At 38.0% G+C, this 26328-nt stretch overlaps 1 protein-coding gene across 2 annotated transcripts in view; it reads right to left on the reverse strand.

The window, feature by feature from the left end:
- Positions 1–26328, reverse strand: part of LOC131042495 (uncharacterized) — a 55079-nt gene that overhangs the window by 27414 nt on the left and 1337 nt on the right. The window contains exons 2-3 of one of the 2 annotated variants that reach the window (XM_057975804.2): positions 23500–23646; positions 23063–23147 (exon numbers count right to left, since the gene is read on the reverse strand). In XM_057975804.2, the coding sequence (XP_057831787.1) occupies positions 23063–23147; positions 23500–23607 (193 nt within the window). In that variant the 5' untranslated portion in view covers positions 23608–23646. Of the gene's footprint in view, positions 1–23062; positions 23148–23412; positions 23647–26328 lie in introns of both variants that reach the window. The other variant, XM_057975803.2, reaches the window with a different exon arrangement.

Genomic DNA, 26328 nt, shown 5'->3' on the forward strand with positions numbered 1-26328 from the left:
AATGCGTGCATGACAGTTGTAAATAAGGAATGGATGATTGAACCAAGGCCTCACCATTCCAAGGCACCTAAAAGACTTATGTGTACAGATTTCAAGGATGAATACAGTGACCTGATATTCCTACTCAATCGAATGACGGGGATGCCTCAGGGTGCCTTGTTTGAAGGCTGGATGTTTTATTTTATCCAAGATTGGACAAGAGGAACAGTGGTTAATTGGGCCAAGATTATAAGTGACAATTTGGATTTTCAGTTGAGAAGTGTGGAAAAGACTAGGTCATTCGGCATGACTTCCTACCTTGTGTACCTACTTGCAAGATTTGTTACATATAACGGATTGATATGCAAAGGCGAAGTCGGGAATGGACCAAGATAGTACAGAAGTTATGAATGTTATCCACAACTTCATATGCATAAAAGTGAAGACTACAGGAGGGTGAACAATGCTTTCACCATGCACATTACAAGAATGTTGTAGGGCGGGATCCACAAACGGTTGTCCAAGGAGGCAACCCAATTGATAGAGAACTATGGATTGTGGTATATACAGTTTCCCACCTTCACATACCTATGGATTCAGGGATTCAAATCCGCACCTTCAAACTTATGAGGTATCCTACTAATAAGATGATCCTACTTGAGGTGGTGAGACAACTTCTAGAATTTGATTTCATCCAGAAGGAGAAGCATAGAACAGGGATAACTTTCCCTATTGCAATAGGAAAGACTTTAGAGGTGTGCCACACTGCCACTACAGCCAGTTCAGTGATTGATGAGCTTGCATTTTATCACCTTGGAACTTACAAGAGCAGAGATAGATTTGATCTGCATAAGAATGTTGTAAAGATTAGGGGAGAAAGATTCACACATAAGATTGACATTGAGGATTATTGGGCTAATCTCATGGATGAGCAAGCAGTAAGGAAGAGGATGTGGTCCAAAATGTTCGTTGATTTCATGAAGGAATGTGAACTTTTCTCTATTCCAAATCAAATAGTTGATGATAGTGATCATACTCATCCACAGTATGAAAATGAAGTGAACAGGCCTATCCTTTCGCCTAGTTGGTCACAGCCTAAGGTGGTTGATTTGAATGTGCTTATGAGAGAAATTATTGATTTCTCTGGGGAATGGGTAGACAAGTATATGAACCATTTGATAGAAATGGGCATCACCTTCACCTATGAGAAAATGAGATGAACAATCAGCGATGCAAGGATTCATGCAGATGAGGAAAGCCATGCTCCTAAACGAAGGAAAGGTATGCCTAGAGAGTCTAAAATGAAGGGCAAGGAGGCAGTGAGTCAGCAATCAAAGAAGAAACAAAAGCCTAGCACTCCTTTATCCACCCCTAGTTCCTCATCAATGAAAGAGATAGATATGCTAGAGAGGAGCAAAGAGTTTGAACAATGCTCCAATACGATGATTTTAGCAAAGAATATTCAGGAGTTACATGCTACAACAATGTCGGCACCACGACATGAGGATGAAGAGCAGTAGGGATCTCCCACTATCCAATTGGAAGTTAGTGCAACAATGTTTATGATTTGACTAGGGATAAAGAGGAAGATGATGATGTTATCTCAGCATTGAGGGGACTTGATCAAGAGATGTGTCTTGATGATGGGATGGAGGTTTCCACCATTCCCGATTGGTTGCTGCAAAGCATGGAGAAAAGGAAGAAGATGATAGAGACACAGCCCATTAATGATATTGATGATTATTTAGCCAGGAATGATAAGGAGAAAGAACCAAAGAAGGCTAAGATATAATCCAATATAGCTAGAGATGAAACAGGTGTGCGAATTGCACAAGTGGCTATCCCAATGGGTGATGTGACCAAAGATGTGGCTACTCACATGGATTATCAGATTACTTCGATTGCTCTTGGACGAACTACAAAGATGCAAGAGTTCCAAGAACTCGATGATACAATCTGGGCCATCTATACGAGATTGGATAGGGAGATAGAGAAGAAGAATATGTATAAAGAAGAGAACAATGAAGCTTAAGGAACATATTGCAGGGATGAGGTGTGAGGATCCTATTTTTGTCTCGCCTATCGCAGTTGATCGTGGATTTCACTTTGGCCAAGAGGCAGCGAGGAATACACATACGAAATTTGGGAAGTGGATTGAAGATGTGACAAAGCAGGCAGATGATTTCCTAACTTGGTTTGTCCAAGCATTTGACAAATTGTCAATGCTCATGTTTAGGATGCCGTATTTCGAGGGAGCTTGGGATGATTTCCAGACGATACAGAAGAGGACCATTCCTCGCCTTGGGGTGTTAAAGAGAATTTCGATGCCCACTTTGATCCATGAGGGAATTGTGCACGAGGAAGATATTTATGATTTTCAAGGTTGGTATTGTTCCTTAGCTATGACGAAATCCACTTATGAGCACGCAAGGAAGGATTGTGTTGAGATGGAAGGATCGATTCAAGAAATTCAATCAAAGATCCTTACATCCATTGAAGAATTGTTAGGGGTAGATGTCAGTGCTTCCAGTGATCTACACTTAGAAGAATTGAGAGAAAAGATAAAGCTCGTGTACTTCAGCCAGTTGGATTCTTTGAAGAAGGTTCAAATTGATGATTTGGTTTCCCTTTTGATCCATGTCCACAGTTCGTAGAGGCTTATGCCAGATTGGGATGATGTTTTGGATTCATGTTCAAATGCGTTGGATGTGATTGATGCGCAACAGGAGGCTTTGCCTAGCATTACCATGGATAAGTTAGATTCAGTCCTTGCCAGATTCTTGGAATTTGTTGCTAGAGAGAGGAATGCAGACCGGGAAGATTCCCTATTTGATGACTAGCAATCATTCCATTGGATCACATGTTGGTGAATCCTTTTTTATGTAAACCCTAATTAGGGCAACTTTAGGGCTGTGTTGGCATGAACTTGGCCCTTGACTTTAAATGAATCTTGGCCATTCATTTCTTTTGAGACTCTATATATACCCCATTGCCTCTCATTTGTAAGAGAGATTTTTTAGAATTGTCGCTTGCGTGTTGCAGATTTGAATACAATCATTGAAGTTTGGTGATTTTGTTTAAGTGTTGTATGCATTTGTGGTTCTCATTGCCTCCAAGTTAGATTAGAATTTGTTTTCAAGCATTTTAGATTGATTGCATGCTGCAGATTTGAATACAATCATTGAAGTTTGGTGATTTTGTTTAAGTGTTGTATGCATTTGTGGTTCTCATTGCCTCCAAGTTAGATTAGAATTTGTTTTAAAATAGTGCGAGACACGCAATGGATTTCAAAGAATTGATTGATTTACAGAATGAGCAAGACGCTCATAAATAATACAAGAGTATTTACAAGAATAGCAAGTTTCTAATAAGAAACTGTTGAGAAGATCGTAGAAGATCTTACTAAATAGAATATACACTATTGAGCATTAATACTAAAATTAACATTATTTTAATATTCTAATACCCTCCCTTAATGCTCAATCTATTAACTACACCTATAGACCCCCTGAATTTTACAAATTTATCAAGACCAAGGGGCTTGGTGAAGATGTCTGCTGGCTGCTCCGAGGTAGGAACATACAACAACTGGATAGATCCGTCTTCAACCAGCTGTCGAATATAGCGACAATGAGTTTCCACATGCTTGGTTCTTTCATGGAAGACTGGATTCTTGGCGAGTTTGAGCACTCCCTGATTATCGCAGAACAAGGGAGTTGGACCTGCCTGGGAGACATGCATATCCGCAAGCATTCGTCGAAGCCAAACCGCCTCACAAGATGCCTTAACTGCTCCCCGATACTCTGCTTCTGTCGAGGAGAGAGCCACTGCCTGCTGCTTCTTACTAGTCCATGTGACAGCACTAGATCCCAAACTAAACACATACCCTGTTGTAGATTTACGGTCATCAACTAAACCTGCCCAGTCAGAATCTGTGTAACCACTGAGTGTAGGATCAGAACTCCGAGTGTACAGAAGTCCATAATCAGGAGTGCCACTCACATAACGCAGCACACGCTTCGCTGCTATCCAATGATCAGCCTTGGGAGCTGTCATGAAGCGTGAAATGTAGCTCACTGCAAAACTGATGTCAGGTCTAGTGGCAATAAGATAGATGAGGCTGCCCACTAGTTGCCTGAACAAAGATTCATCCACAACTGGTGAAGATGACTGAGCTGAAAGTTTGAGCCTGGGTTCCATAGGAGTAGAGGCAGGTTTGCAATCCTACATTCTGAACCTGTCCACAAGACTTCTGGCATACTTGGACTGAAAGAGAAAGATACTGTTCTCAGTCTGCCAGACTTCAACTCCTAAGCAGTAATGTAGAAGTCCCAAATCTGTCATATCAAAGGTGTGGCACAAATCCTGTTTGATCCCAGTGATCAAATGTGCTGAACTGCCAGTAATAATTAAGTCATCCACATAGACAACCACAAACAGAACATCATTACTAGTATGCTTGATATACAGGTTTGCATCAGATGGACTCCGCTGAAAACCATGATCTGTCAGGTACTTATCAATTTTCATGTACCAAGCCCGAGGAGCTTGTTTCAGACCATAGAGTGCTTTGACTAGTCTACGGACCTTCTGTTCTTGACCAGCAACCTTGAATCCTGGGGGTTGCGTCATGTAGACTTCTTCCTGTAAGTCACCATTCAGAAAAGCACTCTTGACGTCCATCTGATGGACTTTCCAACTGAACTGGGCTGCCAAGGCAAGAACGAGCCGTATGGTACTCATTTTGGTTGTAGGAGCAAAAGTTTCCTCGTAGTCAATGCCTTCTTTCTGTGAGAACCCACAAGCAACAAGACAAGCCTTATACTTGTCTAGGGTTCCATCAACTTTGTATTTTACTTTGTACACCCATTTGCAGCTAATGGGCTTCTTCCCTGAAGGAAGATCAGAAAGGGCCCAAGTGTGATTCTTCTGAAGACTCTGGAACTCAACTTCCATAGCCTGTTCCCACTCAGGTATACCTTTAGCCTCTGAATATGTCTGAGGCTCAAAAACACTGTGTATGTTAGCCATGAGAGCAAAATTGATTGTATGCTGTTGTTTTCTCTTATTACAGGAGGTTCTACCCTCAATGAGCTCAGTATCCCTGAGATCACCAATGGTCTTGGCCCACCATTTAGGTCGGAGAGTAGAAGTGCTAACATTTGGAGGAGCTGGAAGAGGCTCAGGATCAAGAACAGGAGGAGCAGGAGGAGGATTATTCTCCAGAGGGAACTCAAGTAGTGCATCATCGAAAATGGATTCTGCATCATCCCTCCCATCAAGCGAACCTAATGGAAGAAGAACACTGTGAGGTTGATCCTCAAAACACTGCTCAGAAGAAGGGGACTGAAAGAATCCTCTGTCTTCATCAAATACAACATCACGACTGAAGATAAGACGTTCAGTGTCTATATCTATCAGTCTGTAGGCCTTATGATGATCACTGTATCTTGTCATCATGAGTTTCTGACTTTTGGAATCCAACTTGGAGTGCTTAGCATCTGGAATCCAAACATAGGCAACAGAGCCAAAAACCTTCAGGTGGCTGATCTTAGGCTTCCGACCAGACCAAACCTCTTCTGGAGTCTTCCCCTTAACAACCTGAGTAGGTGAACGGTTAAGGAGGTAGACAGCAGTAAACACTGCTTCAGCCCAATACTTATTTGGAACACTCCTGTGTTGTAACATTGAGCGAGCCATCTCAACAACCGTACGATTGCGACGCTCGACAACACTATTTTGCTGAGGAGTGTAGGGTGTAGTCAACTGGCGTTTGATGCCATGAGTATCACAGAAGTTGGAGAATGCAGAAGAACAAAATTCACCCCCATTATTTGTCCTAAGAGTAACGATGCTACATCCAGACTCTTTTTCAACTAAGGACTTAAACTTCTGAAAGATACTAAATACATCTGATTTGTGTTTAAGAAAGTACACCCACATCTTTCTACTAAAATCATCTACAATAAGCAAAAAGTATTTGCAACCAGTAACAGAAGATGTATTCATAGGACCACAAATATCAGCATGAAGTAATTGAAGTACCTTAGATGCGCGCCAAGACTCTCCATGTGTGAATGAAGTCCGATGCTGTTTGCCAGCTTGACAGGCGCCACATACTCCAAGATGCTGAGTCTGAATATCAGGTAACCCTGAAACAAGTCCCTCCCGAGATAGCTGAGAGAGATACTGAATGTTGAGATGTCCATATCTCTGATGCCACAAAGTGCTGAGAGGGGAAACACGAGCTGCCAGAGCCACTTCAGGAGAATCACCAGTGTCAAGAAGCCTGTATAGGCCATGATCCTCTAGACCAACAGCAACAGTAAGACGAGTCTCCCGATCAATGATGGAACACTTGTGAGCACTGAACACAACATCTAGCTGAGGAGAATTCCTCATAATCTGACTGACAGAGAGCAGATTAAGTTCCATACCAGGAACATAGTACACATTCAGGAAGATGAGATTCCTGCCACCAGATTGTATCTGAACAGTGCCTCTGCCAACAACTGTATACTCCTCACCTCCGCCGAATACAACGGAATCACTGAAAGATGAGAAGTCTGTAAACCAGTCACGTCGATGAGAAAAGTGACGTGACGCACCAAAGTCGATGTACCAAGCAGAAGACCTGGCATGATCTGAAGACCTCTTAGCCATAAAGGCATAAAAGGCAGACTCCTTCTGCTCGAAATGTTCAACAACATGCGCCTTCTGGTGTGACCCTCCCTACTTCTTTTGTTCAGAAGCGAGCCTCTGACGGCAATCTTTCTTCATGTGGCCGTACTTGTGACAGTAATTGCACTGCACATTCTTCTTCTCAGCATCATCCTGTGTCTGAGAAGAGCCTTTCTGCTGAAAAGGCTGAGAGGACTGAAATTTGCCTTTATCCTTGTGAAAGGATTTGGCTGTAAAGGCATTTTCCGAGGAGGCTGACGTAGTGCTACTACCAAACTGTTGTTTCCAGCGATACTGCTGCAGAAGTTTGGTGCACAATTCTCAAAACTTCAGGTCAACATTAGTTGAAGTAATATTGAGGGTCTCAATGAAGTGTTCATACGATTTCGGAAGACTCTTCAGAGTGATTACTACCATGTCTTCTTCCTCCATAGTCCGACCAATAGCTTCGAGCTGATCTCGAATGTCCTTGATCCTCGTGAGGTGTTCCTGTAAGGACATGCGTTCGTCCATCATGATGGAGAACAGCTGATTCTTCAGAAAGAATGCTCGGCTCTTGTCAGATGTCTCATGCAATTCCTTCAGATGCTTCCAGATGTCGGAAGTTGTCTTGCCGGAAGGAATTTGCGGTAACTGATCATCAGTCACGGAGAGTTTGAGAAGCATAACTGCCTCCCGATTGCGTTCATCAAACTTATCTTGATCTGCACCAGGTGTACCAGGACTGAGCTCTTTTCCCAAAACAAGCTAGTCAAGACGCCTATATTCGAAAATGGTCAACATACGTTGTTTCCAGATGTTGTAATTGTTGCCATTAAAGCATTAACTGCCTTCTAACATCAAGTTGGTTAGAGAAGCCATTTGCATGTTTCCCAATGCACTGAAAACGAAAAAAATTGAGAAGAGGCGCTGGCACAAAATTCAAAAATTTTGAATCCCACTACAGAAACAGAGGCAGATGCAAGTACAGACTTCAAAAAATGTACGGCTGGCACGAATTTCAAGAAAAAAAATTGGCTGACCAAGAAAAATCCGAAGACAACTCAGAAATCCTTGTGAAAAAACCAGAAGGAATCTGCTGTCGAAATCTGGATCCGTTGGCTCGATAATCAAGGCACAAAAATCGAGGCATCCAAAAAATTCTGACGACAACCTAGTTGAGATCTCAAAAAACCCACCACGAATCTGTACTCAGAAATTTTTTTCGACTGAATCTGGAGGGTCAAAACCCTAGCCGAAAATCAAAAAATGCGGGTTTGACCAAGTTGCAAGTTGCAGAAAAATGGCGGGTCTGTACCGCGCCGAAAAATGCTGAAAACCCTCGCCAGACAGACGCAAATGGGAAGAATCCCGTAACACGGCATAAACACAGTCCAAAACGGATTTTTGAACAAAAAAATTTCGAAAATCTGCAGCAAAACTAAGAGGCCCGAAAAATCTCGGAAAAGAATTCACAAATTCTTTATTCAGGCTCTGATACCATAAAACAGTGCGAGACACGCAATGGATTTCAAAGAATTGATTGATTTACAGAATGAGCAAGACGCTCATAAATAATACAAGAGTATTTACAAGAATAGCAAGTTTCTAATAAGAAACTGCTGAGAAGATCGTAGAAGATCTTACTAAAATAGAATATACACTATTGAGCATTAATACTAAAATTAACATTATTTTAATATTCTAATATGTTTTCAAGCATTTTAGATTGAATGAAAAAGTTGTTGAATACATTTGTGTGGAATCCATTTAATCCATACCACTAGCTTCTTGCTGATTGTAAGTTTGCCTTGTGTGGTCAACTAGAATTTTATTGAACTTAACTTCAATTGTTACACGTCCATTGTTATGCATTGTCTTCATGGTATCAATGTTTGATGGTGATAATTTAAACATCTATGAAGTTTACCTTAGGATGATTGCACTAAGCAGAATTTTATTGAACTTAACTTCAGTTGTTACACGTCCATTGTTATGCATTGTCTTCATAGTATCAATGTTTGATGGTGATAATTTAAACATCTATGAAGTTTACCTTAAGATGATTGCACTAAGCTTGTGTCAAATTGTTCATTGATGGTGAGACCTTGCCTAGTAGGATTCCATTGAATCGTTCAATATTTCTTGTATTCTAGGTTTTAGAATACAAATTCCTAAACCCTTATTCCTTTTGTCCTTTTTTAAAATCCTTGTTAGATTAGATTAAGAGCTCAATTGCAAAATCTTAAGTTATCTGCATAACCTATTCCAATTCCAGATCCATGAAAAGATCCCCAAGTTTGAACAATTACGTTCCCAAGTGAAAACGGCATATCACATCAAACCATTGAGTTACCCACATGTCAAGAACTGGCCGTAGAAACCTTGGAATCGTCTTAGTTGATCAGATATTTAGCATCTAAGGTGATTTTGTTCAAGAGAGGGTAAAATACTTTGGTATTTTATTCTGTGTTCGTATGTGCGTAAAACACACATCAACACAACCCTTCTTGCACAAAATGAAAAGGATATTTGGTATGTTGATAGTGCCTGCTCTAGACATGTGACTAGAGATAAAAATAAATTTCAGACACTCAAGAAGATGGATGGAGGAAAGGTGAGATTCGGAGGTAATTCATCAGCAAAGGTAGAAAATAAAGTTACACTCATATTGAATGATGGTAAGACAAAAGTTGAGAATGTGTTGTTTGTAGAAGGTTTGAAACACAATCTGCTAAGTGTTAGTCAATTATGTGATCAGGACATAGTTTAATTTTTAGTTTAGATTGTTGTAAAATCAATAAAGATGGTGTTCACATTGTTGATGCTAGTAGGGCAGCAAACAAAGTTGCATGGACACGGATACAGATACAAATACGAGTACGGTATCAGATACGAATACGACCATTTTTAAGACCCCCAATATGGATACGGTTGGATACGTCATTCATATAAAACACATACACCTATATTTAACACAATTTTCTAAGTTATTAGAGGACATTTTCATTACTTCAAAAACAATATAGACGCATAATTGCTACAAAAATTATTATAAGTTGATTTAACAATTTACAATATGCAAAAAATAGTAGAGTTCCATTGGAAGATAACCAAAAAAATGGGTCACTGAAATAGAAAAACATTTCGTTTGTCTTTCTCATGTGGTCTAGGTTTTGTTTATACCATTTAAAAAATAAAAAATGCATGAATGAAGTTTTTTTTTAAATTAAATTTAGGAAGATTTACGTCAAATAAAAAAAAAGCAAATCACACGAGATCTGGCATGGTTATAAAATCAAGGTTTTTTGGGCACATGTGGGTACAGTATCCGACATGTATCTAGGTTGTATCGGAGCGTATCCATTTCAAATACGGGGATACGCGTGCCCAAGGAGGGACAAAGGAGTTTCCGGTTACTCTGGCAGCAAATAAGTTGTATACTCTTGATGATGTTAAGAGTGAGACTTGTTTGAGTCAACTTGATGAGTCATGGTTATGGCACAGGAGATTGGGACACATGAATTTTGACAATCTCATTCAAATTAGCAGAAAAGAAATGGTTAGAGATATACCACAACTCTCTAAACCTTTCGGCGTTGTTTGTAAAGAGTATCAATTTGGCAAACAAACAAGGAAGAGCTTCAAATCAAAGGAGTATTCAAGCACAAATCCTCTTAAGCTAATACACACTCAATTGTGTGGACCTACCAGGACTACAAGCTTGCAAGGTGAGAAATACTTCATGCTTTTGATTGATGATTATTCACATATGACTTGGGTTACAATTTTAAAAGAGAAATTAGAGACAGTTGAGAAGTTTAAAGCCTTCGGTGCTCTAGTTGAAAATGGAAAAGGTCTGAAAATTAAATGTTTACGTTCAAACAATGGAGGTGAGTTTAACTCTAATGAGTTTATCACTTTTTGTAAGAAAAATGGAATAAAAAGACAGTATTTAGCTGCTAGGACACCTCAAGGAAATGGTGGTGTTAATGGAAAACCAGATCAGTCCAAGAAATGGCTCGAAGTATGATGAATGAGTCAAAAGTGAGTGACACTTTTTGGAGAGAAGCAGTTCATACTGTTGTCTACATTCAAAACAGAGGGATGATTAGAGCAAAGCACAATAAAACACCATATGAATTGTGAAAAGGTAAGGCTGCTACAATCAAGTACTTTAGTGTTTGGTAGTCCTTGTTACATTAAGAGAGATAAAGACAATCTAGGTAAATTTGATCCTAGAGCTAATGAAAGTATTTTTTTGGGTTATTCTTCTCAAAGGAAAGCTTATATATGCTTTAATAAGAGACTAAATAAGATTGTTGAGAGTGTTAATGTAAAAATTCATGAGAATACTAACACTTGTGACAAGCATGAAAATGACGAAAATAGTGCTCAAAGAGATGAAGTGGAAGGTGCTGTCCAACATTCTTCTTCTCATGTACAAGCTGGGACAGCAAGTGGTAGTGCGAAGAATACATCAGAAAGTGTTCAACCTAAGGCAACAAATACTTCTTCTAAGAGTACACCTTCAAGTATGCAGCTTGGAACAGCAGTTACTTTTTCTGAAAAAGAATCTGAAATTGAACATGATAAGACCACATCTAAAACATCTTTAAAGACTCGTTCTATGTTTGCTCAAAAGAATCATCCTATTGATCAAATTTTGCTTGAGGACAGACCTAGAGCTACAAGAAGAAATGTAAATTATTATGAGGATGAAGATATCTCTTTGTTGTCCATGATTGAACCATAGAATTTTGAAGAGGAAACTGAAGATAAACATTGGGCGGCAGCCATGAAAGAGGAGCTTGATCAAATATAAAAAAGTGAAACATGGGAACTTGTACCTAGGCCTAAAGACAAAAATGTTATAAGCATGAAATGGGTCTACAAAAACAAACTAAATGAAAATGGCCAAGTGATAAGAAACAAAGCAAGACTTGTTTGCAAAGATTATGCTCAAGTAGAAGGTATTGATTATGATGAAACCTTTGCTCCTATTGCACGTTTAGAAGCAATAAAAATGTTCATAGCTTTTACTTCTTTTAAAAGTTTTAAATTTTTTTAAATGGATATAAAATCTGTTTTTCTTAGTGGTAGATTGAATGAAGAAGTGTACATAGAGCAGCCTAACATCTTATCAGAAAATCAGAACTATGTTTGTAAGCTGAAAAAGGCTCTCTATGGCCTTAAGCATGTGCCACGTGCATGGTATGACAGACTTGACAGTTATCTACAGCAGCAAGGGCTCAAAAGAGGGATAGCAGACAACAATCTATACATTAAAGAAGAAGGTAAACGACTGCTGATTGTAGTAGTTTATGTTGATGATCTGATTTTTGGTAGTGATTCTGTTGAAATGTGTAAAGCCTTTGTTACTAGTATGAAGAAGGAGTTTGAATGTCCATGTTGGGTGAGTTGTCCTTCTTCCTTGGCCTACAAAATTTTCAATCAGACAAAGGTATTTTTATCTCTCAAACAAAGTATATTAGAGAGATGTTAAAAAGATTTAGAATGGAGGATTGTAATCCAGTAAGTACTCCTATGGTAACAGGATGCAAACTTAGTAAAGATGATGAGTCTCTTGATGTTAATCAAAAGTATTACAGGTCTATGATAGGAAGTTTGTTATATGTTACAGCTACTAGACCTGACATTATGCAAGTTGTCGATTATATTGCTAGGTTTCAGGCTACTCCTAAGAATACTCATGTTCAGGTTCTTAAAAGGATCTTCAAGTATATGAAGGGTACTATGGATTTCGGTTTACGGTATCCTACAGGTAATGATTTTACAATTACAGCTTATACTGATGCAGATTGGGGTGGTTCAGTTGAAGATAAAAAGAGCACAAGTGGTTTTGCTTTCTTTTTAGGTGGCTATCTTGTTTCATCGTTAAGTAAAAAATAGGCTTCTGTCTCATTATCTACAACTGAAGCCGAGTATATTGCAGTTGTGTCAAGTTGTACACAGGTTCTTTGGATGAAGCAAACACTGAAAGATGTAAAGGTAGAGTATGACCATCCTATATCTATCTTTGTGACAATAAGAGTGCTATTAATATTTCTAAGAATCCAGTTATGCACTCTAGAACTAAGCACATTCTCATTAAATACCAGTTTTTGAGAGAACGGGTTACTAATCAGCAAGTTAAGTTGGAATATGTGTCTACCAAAGAACAGATTGTAGATGTGTTTACAAAGCCTCTACCAAAGGAGACATTTCAATACTTGAGACAGCAGTTCCGAGTGATTTCACTCCATCATTGAAGAGCTGCTCTATCTCAGAAGGAATGTTTATTGTCACATTATATGCCTAAGTTTAGTTTTACAAATTGAAATCAGTCATTGATGTCAAAGGGGGAGTAGTAAGACAGGGGGAGTATCTCGGTTCAGATTGTTTAGGAGCTGGTTATTGGTTCAGATTGGTTGAATTTGGATTGCCATCAATGACAAAGGGGGAGTTTGTTGGACATTTTTGTCATTGTTGTCAAGTGATATTGGATTGAATAGAAGTATCAAATGAGCTACTTACATGCTTGGTTGAGTTGGTTGCCTGCTTGCTTCAGCTACCTCTCTGTCTGGTTAAGCAGCCTATGTGTGTGCTTCAACTGGGTGTGTGTCTACATCAACTGCTTGTCAGCTGCGTGCTTGTCCTCTTATCAGTTTAAAATGCCATGTCATGTTTGAATAGTCCAAAAGGATGACTTAAGGGTTGATTGCCACATATTTATTCTCTTTATATCCTGATAGGTTCAGATTTTTGTAAGTGGCAGATTTATTTGAAGCGACTCGTCTATTCTTTGAATTGGTTCTTAGCACAATTCTATTTAAAAAGGACAAACTTTATTAAGTTTGTTATCGACAGATGGTTGTATTGGTAGTTTGCAGTTTGACACATAACGATCTTTTATTAATATGTAAGCAAGGAGCTAAAAGATAAACACATCTTTTATTTCAGTTGTGTGGTTAAGCCGTGTAATTCCGGCTATTGGACGTTGTGTTTCTGTAGACATTTTTCACCAGATAGCTTTTGCTTTCAAACAGATTGAAACGTATAGAATACTAGACATTTTTTTTTTGGCAGTTTAGATGCTTCTGGGTGGACAAGTGTTTAATGGTGTTTGATTTTATCTTGCTGGAGATTATGTAACCATAGAGGGACGTTTCTTTGATTCGTGGGGAGCAATCACAGTGTTCATAATTTTCTGGCAGAATGTTTAATAGTCCTCACAAACTTTATGTGCCTGATTCTAAAATATTGGTGTTGGCTTTAAAAAGTTTTTAAAAAAAAACAGAATAAGGGGAATCATTTTTTGGTGAGACATTTTCTTTCTATGGAGCTTTCAAGTATCGTATGCTGTGAGATTTTGTGCGAAGCTCATTGTAACTTCTTTTTTTTTAATGCTGAAAGAATAGAACGAAGGGTATTTTTATTTTATCTATCTAAATAGAGCAGAGATTTGGTTCAAGGATATGAAGAAATATTCTTTTTTGTGTGCAATGATGGTATGGGATATTGTTGTGACGTATTCACACATCGCCCCATTGCAAATTGGGACCCCTACTTTTTGCTTTCTAGGGTTAGTCTTCCTAGTTTGGTCTTTTAGGTTCTTGGCTATTAATCTTTGCATTGAAGGGTCGCCAAAGGGCTCGTTAGGATAGGATGGTCTGCTTTGGCTCAAATTGGTCAATAGGTGGTCCAGTTCAGGGTCTCTGTTAAAAGCTTCCTCTTGGTTAGGCCTGGGTCTTGCTTCTAGGGTTGAGTCTTGATTGAGTTTAAGGAAGTCTTTGTGTCATGTTAGGAGTCTTGCCTTTTGAGACCTATGTCTCTGAGTTAAGGAAGTGAATGAAGGTTTGTGAGTGAGTATCATCAAGGATTTTCCCTTTGAAGGTTTGAGTTGGTCAAGTCAATGGATGCTGAGTTCTTGTCCTCTAGGCATTGATTGGTATAAAATTGACCTATTTTGCCCTTAGAGAACCCCTAATGATCAAGGCTAAACTAAAAGTTTGAGCAAAAGGTGAAGAATTTGAGCTAGATTGTTAAATTCGCTCTTGACCCTTCCAAAGGGACAGGAGCGAAATCCTCCTTAGTTCCCTTTTGACTCCTATTTTGGACAAAACCTTCATCCTAAGGCATGACTTGAGGGGAAATTAGCTTGAATCCACCCTTGGAGACGCCTTGGACAAGCTTAGATATGGAAATTTGGAGAAAAGGTCATGAATTTGAGCAGAATCACAAAATTCGCTATTGACCCTTCCAAAGGGTCCAGAGCGAATTTCTCTAAAAACCTCTCCTACTTCTAACATGGGTTAAAATCCTTACTCCTACGCCTCGACTGAGTGAGGAATGACCTACCTATGCCTTGTGAGCAAGTGGGATGAAGAAAATTGGAGAATTTGAGCCAAAAAGCAAAATTCTTGCTCCTGACCCTTCCAAAGGGTCCAAAGCGAAATTCCTCTTTAAGTTTTGTCCTTCCAAGGGTACTTGGGCGAAATTGTCAAGATGTGCTTGTGATCCAGCATTTTGAGCTAGGCGCTTCTTTAGGGTGATTTGTTAGCATGATCTAAAGCCAGGACAATATGAGTGAGGGTAAAGTTTGAATGTTTGAGTGATATTTAAGGCTAATTCCTCAATTTCGCTCCTGACCCTTCCAAAGGATCCAGAGCGAACTTCCTTGGATCTCCCTAATTTGTATCAAGCTTAGGTTCCATAGCATTAATTGAGGTTGATTGAACTTAGAGGCACCCTTAGACATGCATTTGAGTAGGTCATGGTCACTAAACGTTAAGAATTTGAGCAATTAGGCCAATTTCGCTCCTAACCCTTCCAAAGGGTCCAGAGCGAATTTCCTTGGATCTCTCTTCTTGGTCCTAATTTGCATTATAAACCTTGTCCCTAGGGCGTTATTGAGAGAGTATTGATGTGTGCAACAAAGTCGAGTGATGAGAAGGTCAATAATTTGGGCATAATTGCAAATTTCGCTCCTGACCCTTCCAAAGGGTCCAGAGCAAAATTCCCTAAATGACCTAATTCCTCACTAGAAGCTTTGAATGGTGGTCATGCATGGCAAGGAAAGGATTCAAAAATCAAGTTTAAGATAAAGCCAAGTGAAAAAGGATGTGAATTGAGCCATAAAGAGCAAATTCGCTCCTGACCCATCCAAAGGGTCCAAAGCGAATTTCTTCATAAAGCATTATACCTTGCTCAAACCTATGAACTGATCCATTCCCAAGCATTTTTGAAGGCAAACACTTGTTTTTTATGAGGAAAGGTTGAAAATGAAGTCAATGATGGAAAATTGAGCCTAGAACATCAATTTTGCTCCTGACCCTTCCAAAGGGTCCAGAGCGAAATTTCTTCTAAAGACTTATTTCTTCAACATAAGCATTGAATGGACATCACTTTGAGAGCAAGTTGGCATGAGTATGATAAGATAAGGGTGGAAAGGACAAGTCCTAGGCAAGTTGAGTGTGGATAGAATCTAGAAATGCAAATTTCGCTTGCAAATTTCGCTCCTAACCCTTCCAAAGGGTCCAGAGCGAAATTCCTAGAAAGACTCTCTATTTTGCCTAATGCACTAAAAGAACCTTGTTTTAAGCTAAATTGATGGCAAATTGACTTGATCATGATAGGAGGAGGTTTGATAAGTTAAGTTCAAGGCATAATGATGATGAATGGAAAATGAATGGTGTCAAAAGGCAAATTTCGCTCCTGACACTTCCAAAGGGTCCAAAGCGAAATTTCCTAAAACTTCTATTTCTTCCTTGTTCAAATCAAAATCTTGGTTCCTAAGGCATGGTTGAGAAGAGATTGATGTACACTTGCCTTGAGAATTAATTTGAGGCAAAGAGATGATGAATTTGAGGCTTAAAGACAAATTTTGCTCCTGACCCTTCCAAAGGGTCCAGAGCGAAATTCACATAAGCTCCTGACCCTTCCAAAGGGTCTAGAGCGAATTTCTTTAGGAAGTCTTGTAACTTGCCTAAGTCTCTGAACTAACCTATTCCTAAGCATATTCGAGAGCAAAAGACTTATTTTTGATGAAAAAAGGATGAGAAATGGAGTTTTATGAAGGAAAATCAAGCAAAATGTCGATTTCGCTCCTGACCCTTCCAAAGGATCCAAAGCGAATTTCATTATAGGGCCTGTCCCTAGAGAGGATCCAGAGCGAATTTCATTATAGGGCTTGTCCCTGGAGAGGATCCAGAGCGAATTTCATTATAGGGTCTGTCCTTCCAGAGGGTCCAAAGCAAATTGATCCTAATGCCTTCTTGTTGATGATTTAAGGTAAGAAATACTATGAATATATTATGTATACTTAATCATCTTTTGCTCGTTTTGCAAATCAACGAGACCAAGTTGGAGGAAGATCAGGCCAGGACAAGGGCAACCTCTTCAAGTTTCATCATCATCAAGGACACTTCAAATGCGTGAGAGAGGACTCAAGGTGCTTCAAAGTTGGAGGACTTCAAATGTTCAAGCAGTTGCAAGCAATAGAGCAAGCTATCCTCAAGATCTTCATGGAGAAACCACAAGATGTCAAAAGGAAAGATCTTATAAACATTTCAAGGCGAAGTGAGCTACCAGAGGAGGAGTGACTTGACCGTGAAGAGGCTTCATCGAGCATAGGAGAGCCAAGGAAAGGTACACCATTCATCAAGTACATCAAGGACGAAGGAGGATCAACCAAAGCCAGTGCAAGGGAACATTGAAAGAAGCAGATAGTTTCAGAAGAGTTAATAAAAGTTAGCTTCTCATCATCATCACATTGAATATCAAGAAATACAACATTCCTTGATTAGCCAAGCACAAACGCAAGTCAAGGTGGCATCCCAATCACTGTTCCTCCAGTCAAATAGGTCCACATTAGCATGTCCAGATTCAATGTACCTGACTCACCAGTGATGGCAAAAACTTCGAGGCACCTACCCCGATTTCCTATTGGTTCACAAGCATTAAATGTAATTTTCTCATTGGCTAAAGGAGTTTGTTGTAACAAACCCTAATTAGGGTTTTCATCTTGTAATCCTAGCCATTGATTCTAAATCAATCAGAGCCATTGAATTGCGAAGGGCTCTCTATATAAAGCTCTGGCTCTTCAGTTGTAAAGGGTTAATAGTTGGTTAATAGAGGTTAGAATAGCTAATAGTCAGTAAAATAGAATAGCAAATAGAATAACAATTAGAATAGAATAGGAGGAAAAGGCAAGAAATTGTTGCCTAAATTGTAAATGAACTCCATTTTCATTGAAGTTATGGTGAAGTGTGTTGTTTCTTTGCAATATGCATGGTTTCTTGTTGAATCTTCGATTTAGATGGTAAACAATTAGATTGAATGAAAGAAGTTACTGAATGCACTCGCGTGGAATCCGCCTAGTTCAAACCACTAGCCTCTTACTAATTGTAAGTGCGCCCAGCGTGGTCAACTAGCATAGAATGAGCTTAATCTCGAGTCGTTACGCGTCTATTGTTCATGCATTAACTTGAATGGTGATCAGTGTCTGATGGTGTAACGATTTGAATATATTCAAAGCATCCCTTAGAAGATCGCACTGAGTTGGTGTCAGATTGTTCATCTATCTTCTCGCATTCTAGGTCTTAGAGTAGACTTTCTGAGCCCTTCACCTTTTGCTATTTCTTTATTCTTCCCGGTGAGTAAATAGGACTCAAGTTCCAATAGATTAAATGCTCAGACACTCAAATGTAAGTCCCCTTGTGATTCCAGCATAATCACATCATACCACAAGAGCTTATCCACACATAGAGACCCTACATATAAGAACCTTGGAGTTGCCTCGATTGATCCTTAGGCAAAATCTTCAGCATTCGGGGAAACTTTTTTCAAGAGAGGATAAGATACCTTGGTATTTTATTCTGTGTTCGCATGTGCATGAAAAACACATCAACAGATACATGGATTCTCAACACGACTCATCTTGAGGAAACGGTCTTTCACAATGTGGGAGTTTTTCCTGGATGAGATAGACAGTTTGTTTGCAAAGGATGGATGATGAGGTGACGGTTTTTGCCTGAGAGGAGTATGATGGAGTTAGCATGTGGTGGAGAGTTATGGATTATATTTGTTACTTTGAGGAAAGCGTGTTTATGTTTTTTGGAATGAAGTAAGAAAAGAAAATAGGGACGGTGTTGAAGTTTGAAAATATATCAGCTGAAGCATACCTTCAGCTGTGTGAAGCTTTCAAGCATATCAAATACACAGGAAGATCTATCTACCACCTTGAGGAAGGGAATCTGGATTTGGAGTTAACTTTTCACATACATGATTTGCATGCTAAGGATTTTGAGATGAGTTAATGAATACAAATGTGGAATTGGTGCAAATAAACTAAGGGTCAACTAGAATCAAATTATTGCCACAGAATTATAGAAAAGTGTTTCCATTATGTATATCTTCACCAATACTATGTGTGTCTACATCATTTTCAGTATGATTGAATATGTGCTCTAAGTGTGCTTTATTTCAATTTTCAGCACATTGAATCTTTTTCTTAATTTGAGGTTGGTGCCTCTGTAGTATGAAGTTGGTGCTTCAAGAGGGTTGGTGCTCACTTTTGTAAACTAGGTTGGTGCCCATCTGGTTGTTGAAAGATTATGATCTACCATAGTTTTATACCCTAAAGGGTTTTCCACATGAAATATTGTTTCCTTGTGTCTTTATTATTTTCTACACTTTAATCTCTGATCTTTAAAGTTTTCAAAGGATTAAAATATTGATTCACCCCCGGCCTCTCAGTATTTTTGTGTGCTCTTCAGAGTGTAGGAGGTATCACATGTTGGGGAAATATTTAGTGTGGTTGGGGAAATATTTGGGGCCATATATAATTGTTACAGCCACCTTCCAGCCCACATACAATTTAACCCAAACCATCTCGCAAGTCATAAAGCTGGGGACATCATGGTATGAATATTTGGAGTCCAAGGTAAACATTATAACATCAATCTAGAAGAGGGAAGCATAATTGTTGGCATGCATGGGTCACATTTCTTTGATAGGCACACTACAGAGATGAAGTTCAATGAAATGGAAAGCAAGCATGGTGATCCTAAAGGTGCACTGAATGACCTAATGGATGGAATTTTTTAAAGCGACTTGAAACACAAGGAAAAGAAACAAAGAAGCAAAAAGAATGTTTAGGACTAGAACCCCAACAAATTATCAAAAGGGTTGTAAAACTAAAGCAGTCAGTGCATTGGACCCAATTTCATTCTAAGGAATCTATCCTAATCAACAAAAGAAGATTTCTCATATTGCAAAAAAAGATTAATGATGGCCTAAAGAAACTAAGAGGGGAAAATATTCACTTCAGGAATCTTGAGAGCTATGCCACAAGTGTCAGAGCAAAGAAGCAATGAAATCAAAAAAGGAGTTGGGAAAATCTGACGTACAATCAGATAATAAGGTGAAATATGAGGAATAAATACATCAAGGCCACAAGTTGAAAAAAAGGTTTTAATAGTTACTACCGTTGGTTAGCAAGTTGGAAAAATTGACATTAACGGGGAATTAGAAATGATGAATTTAGAGATGATTGTTCAGCATTAGGCCAATATGGATGGTCTAAACAGAAAATTGATTTCCCATCTAATTATAGGAATAATTTTCAGAATTTCCATTGGGTTGTAGATAACACACTATTTGAAATGGACGCAAAGATATTTGTCCACTAGAATAACCCATTTTTTGAATTAAAGGCAGAAACATTTCCTTGTTCAAATTTGGTAACTTGTGATAATAACAGAGTCACGCAGCAGAAGTTGAATTGTGAAATGGTTCTTCATTAAGGAACCCCCACAAATGTTAGAAGTTGTAGGGTGAGAACAATTAGTAGAACTGGATATGACTCAAGGAGTTTTGCAAGGCAATATGAATAGTCAAGCAACATTGTTTGAGGAGTTTTTGAGTAACCACATCAACCGGATTTGGCAACCAATAGATAGCTAATGAAATACAATACATCATTCGAAACATTCATAGTATTTCCAAGATTGGTTTGGGATCCTGGTAACTCTAAAAAGATTCAGCCAAGTGGAGAAGAAACTCTTTATCATCCTAATTGTGATCACTTGAGAACAAGCAATTTTGGGAAGGGTGGACTGTAATACCCCCTCGTTTCTCATGCAATTCCCCTAATGAAGAACGATTAAAGGGAGAATAAGCAGTCTTATAAAAAACTGCAATTTAATGAAATTTAGTTTTATTGAAAAGACAAAAGGCATGTAGATGAAGAGTTGTGTCCATTAAAGAAAAAGGGTCTGTAAGGAAGATCAATCAAGGAGAAAGGAACAACAGTTTGTGAAGACATTATATTTTTTTTTCCTTGTGAATTATTCAGCAACCTGAGAACAAAACCCCTCAAAACACAGAAATTTAAGGATGAAAACCCTTAATTTCTCTTATCGAGTTAGTGGACGAAAACCACTAACATAGACAGAAATTTACAAACATTTGACGACATTTATTCAAGTAAAGGGGCTGCAAATTGGACGAAAGATTACAGCAGAATATAAGTTCAATATTTTCAGATTTGTATTAAAGCTTTAAATTCAAAGTTAATAATAATCAAAATTATAAATTTAAAGTTAAATTAATATTTATAATTAATTATGCAAGGATTATTGTGAGTGTGGGATATTTATTTAAGGTGAAAATAAGGAGTTTTAGAAAAGGGACATTACAACAGTTATGCAATATCATTGCTGAAGAGTGTAGACTGTATGTTGAAGGATGCATTTGAATATCTTGTGTGGTCCTGTATATAAAGTAAAGTAAACGAGTAATTAGTAACACTGTAACAGGATGCAGCTCTCAGGGATCAGGAACAGAATGCAGTATAATGACAAATGTTGAGCAGCATATACACTCATGACTAAATCTATTTTAGATACTTTTATTTTGTAGGATGTTTTATGGCATGCAGTCAAGGCATCTACAATGACCAGATTTCCATGAGTAGTCATTTGTTCTAGGACTCTCTCTCATGTAAATTCACATAATCCCAAAGTAAGTGAACTCACAAATTAAGAAAACACCTCTAATAGATATTAGTGCCAATTGCCAAAGAGAAGGATGACACAAACACATCAACCCCGAGACTTTCACCCCAAAGACTACTTCTGGATTGGCAAAGCTTTTGATGCATGTTTATCATTACTGCTTGATGACAAACTTGTCTCACAATCATAGTTATCAAATCTGGCTGGATCTGGTTCAAATCCATCTGGATTTGAGATTTTTTTAATGGCCAGTTCTGTCTGATTTGGTCTAGGATTTTCGATTCATATATAAATTCTACTGATTTTTTTTTAATTTCAGGATTTCCAAATTATTTTTACCTCTAGAAGGAATCAACTTTTCCAAACCTGATAACTATGATCACAATTATTATCAATGTGGGATAGTAATCACACACCTAACACTTTTTTATATTCAATTAATTGAAGCTTCTGCAGCGAACATTATTTAGTTGATGAATCCTTTATTTTGTAATATTTTAACTGTTAACATATAGTCATCATCCATAAAATATTTTCCACTGCTCATTTCTTCTATGACTTATCTCTTCTGCACATTGAGCAGATTCACAAAGCAAGGGAACCCATAAAGCACACAAGCAACCCTAAGCGATATTAGATCCAGAAGAAGGATGATGCTAAGCTATCAACCCAGGGTATTTTCCCCCAAAGGCAGTCGTTACTTTCAAGCATACAAATCATCCACAATTCATGATCTACTTAGATTAAGAGATCATTTAATTGTAGTGTTGGCTCGGCTGTGAAAAGAAGTACCTCAAATCAGTATACCACATCTATTTCAACAAATTACTAAGAAAGAAAACTACTGAAAGTTCAAGCTTCAAATAGATAACAATCAGCATAATTACTCTGCTACCTAAATAGCTAGAATTTTGATGTGCTGAAAACATTTTATCTGGACTAGAACAAGTAAGCCAAAGGTGCATAGCACATATTAACAAGTTGCTAAAGCAAAAGGATAAAATACACATCCCATAAAACTCAGGCAAAAGTATCATCATGTTTTAGATTCTTAGAAAGTAATACATTTTCTCTTCAACCTAAAATCAGAGAAATATGAAATATCACATACAAAATCTGTCAAATTTCCATCTTCCTACAGCCCAAAATACTCACAGGGAAGCATGTCTTTCAAGTTTAAACATAATTCAATACAACATTAATGCATTTCTAAGACCATGGCAAGCATGTTTAGCAGTTAAGTCAATACAAATGCACCAGGTGGCAGGAAATGTAGAGTTGTTTCAATATCTCTGCAAGGGTACAATACTTCTTCTTTTACAACAAAATTTTCTATTAATAAACATTCAAGCATCTATCTGAGAAACAAAATTTTTAGTATTGCAGGTGAAGTTTCTGCTCACCTTGTTGAATACCATTTCTATGTATGGCTGTGGCAACCAAAATGCATAGAATACACATGCCAATAAAACTAGCTCCTTGTTCCACCTTTCTTTGCAACCAAAACCAAAACACACTAAAATCAGTCACTTAAAAAACAAAGTTATGTTTTCATTCACAAGTAGAATCACTGGAACAGTGCTACTGGGTTAATCCGAGATATATATAGTGCAGAATAATCTATTCCATGGATGCCTTAACAGAAAAATAAATGCCCGACAAGGCAAAAAATGCAAAAAAATGTGCTGCCATAGTGACATAAAGATAGTTGAAATCAGTCACTCAAATGAGAGATGATACAAACAAAGCTTACAGTGGATGAAAGTAATGTGCAAATGCATGCCATCAACCCAAAAACCGCACACCAAAGCAAAAATTCTAGCATCTTCTTCCTTCTTACAACGACATGATGCCTTGTAATTATTTGAAATCCTTGTCGATCTTCACAAACATATGAGTATTTTTTGGTGGAGATCGCAGCCCTCGGAAGCTGGTAATGGACATCCATCACTTTTTCATCCACAAGATCTTAACATCTGAGTCCAACCTGCATTTTATTTCAACCCCAGAAAAGTTTAATTTGATATTCAACCTTGCACATCAAAAAAACCGTTGAGTGGAAACCTTAATTACTATTAGACATACCTTTTGTTTGATGTTCAAAAAATAAAATGAATTTTTCTATCAAATATTTAAAATGAAAAAAAAAATCAATTTGGTTTATCAAGAAACAAAAAAAATGAGTCCGTAACAAACCCAGAAACTTTTATAGCTAAATAGGACCATTCTGGAAATCTCAACCCTTGAATACACTCAGTGTACTGGTAAAAAATTATTTCTGATATCCAATTTTCGAGTGCTTGTGAATGCATTATAAAGCATTCTACAGATCATGCATGAAATGTGTTCTCAGTCTGAAATGCAAAGCATAAAAATAATTATTCAAAAAAGTCTATGTGGGCAGATATTTGATAGCCAAGAAGAGCTCGTCTTTCAGTGCATACTTCAAAAAGTTCAAACCAACCAAAATATTAAGAACTTAAAGCAAGTTAAGGTAAATTTTGTTACGTGGGTAGGGTCACTGACATGGCTAAAAGCAAAATATGGGAAGGTTTTGGTATCAATAAGTAAGATTGAAGATTGCTCCAATGTCATGAAACAGATAGTATTAAAATCCATAGACAAACAGCAAAATAAAAGACAAGCAAGGAAAAAATAAGACTATATTTGTCACACGGTCCCTTATTAGAAAGAAGAGTAACACTTACGCACTTCACGTTTGACTTGATGGCCCTCTCACATAATATGAATTAATTTGATGCAGATGCCAGGGCTAGTGATATTTTTCCCCTTACATAATCTAAATACTAATAGCTAATCTTTGACATTATTTCCACTTAACTTATAATTAACTGAATTTGAATTTCTCGATGGTTAGATATAGAATTGAGTGGGGAATAGCTTCTAGAGGTTTTAACAGTTTGACAATTTCTTGGCTTGATGGCCAACTTTTGAATTTTGATCTTCTTAGAAGGACTATTTTTAATTTGGCCCTTAACTGTAACCTAATGAACAAGGACCATGTAGTGGCTATTCCTGCAGATGGTATTATATTGGTATAGAAATTGTTTCGAATTGGAATATGAGCAATGTAAATTACATTGTAAGTTTCTATTTTAAGTTGGTAAAAAGTGGTCAGAAAAGGAAGCAAGATAACAAAATGGTCAAAAGTAGACATTGTCGATAAAGGCTTGGCTATTTTAAAGAAATGCATTTAGCAAGTCTAAAGCCACAGTCAGCAACTTTTGTTGCCATCTTCCAAAAGCGTGGCCAAATAGAAGTATTTGCAGTTTGGTAAGTCAGCAACTAGTAAATATAAAGGAAAAAGGGTAATCATATATGTACAATGAATCTACAAGATTAGAGACATCTATAGATTATATACAACTACAATGTTTCAAAAACTCCAAACATCATGATTGTTAAAATAGATATAAACTCGTGGTTTTTTTCAGATCTTGCACTTGCTTTTAAAAATATGCAAAGTCATTTGAATTGATATCCTTATCCAAAATTTAACATCTTAAATATAGGCAGACTTAATTAAACAATGTCCCCACTTTGAAATATGATTTAATTATAAATAATAATAATAAAATTAAAATACAAAAGAATAAAAATAAAGATTAAATTAAAATATAAAATAATATAATTAAATATGATAAAAATTTGATTAAGTCAATGAATGGTCAAAAGGCATAAAATGATGAGTAGTGACTCCCCCAAATATGAGGTATAAAAGGGAGAAGAGAACTCATTTGAAGGGGGGAGAATTTGGGAATGAGAAGTGCAGATCTGATTGTGAAAGGTTGTGTCCCTTTCAAAGGGCAGAAATAATGAAGAGTTGCACTCTTTTGAAGGGTGCTAATGGTGAAAGGGTGTGTCTCTTGCCAAAGGGCATACATGATGAAGAAAAGTGACCCCTCCCTCACATTGAAAGATATAAAGGAAAAAGAATGAAAAACATCTAGGGAGATCACCATCAATCAGGTCAGATCAGAACTGTTATTAAGTTACAGGCACAACCAATAATAATTGCCACCGATAAGTGATAACAATATAGAGGAAGGGCAGCCACTAAAGGCTGTGACTGTTGTTTGTGGCCTTCCACCACGAGTGGAGGGGGATAAACAGTCGCCGAGTTTGGAAGAGAATATAGGTTAGGAGGAAAAGATTAGGAAACAGCACAAAAAAGACCCCTTTGGATTGGGCTCATACTCACGTATTAATATTCAGAAAAACATCATTCTGGTATGAGTTCTTGTACCCATGCTCTGTGTGTGTGTGTGTGTGTTAGCATCTTGTTAGAAGTACGATTGCCATTGCACCAAAAGATCGACCTGTTAATGCCCGATACAACCACTAGACTTATAGAATCCACAGGAGGCAATTAAGCCATGTCACAAACCCGAGCGTTGCACTACACAACACAAAGAGACCAAGGGCCCACACCTTGCAACAATCCCCCCCTAGCGCGAGCGAGGGGGTTTGAACCTGTGACCCAGGCTCTAATACCACTTGTTAGAAGTATGGTTGCCGTTGCACCAAAATATCGACCAGTTAATGCCCGATCCAACCAATAGGCTTATAGAATCCACAGGAGGCGATTAAGCCATGTCACAAACCTGAGCGCTACGTTGCACAGCACAAGGAAACCAAGGGCACACAC

This window comes from Cryptomeria japonica, chromosome 1, assembly GCF_030272615.1.
Source record: "Cryptomeria japonica chromosome 1, Sugi_1.0, whole genome shotgun sequence".
NCBI classification, from domain to species: Eukaryota; Viridiplantae; Streptophyta; class Pinopsida; order Cupressales; family Cupressaceae; genus Cryptomeria; species Cryptomeria japonica.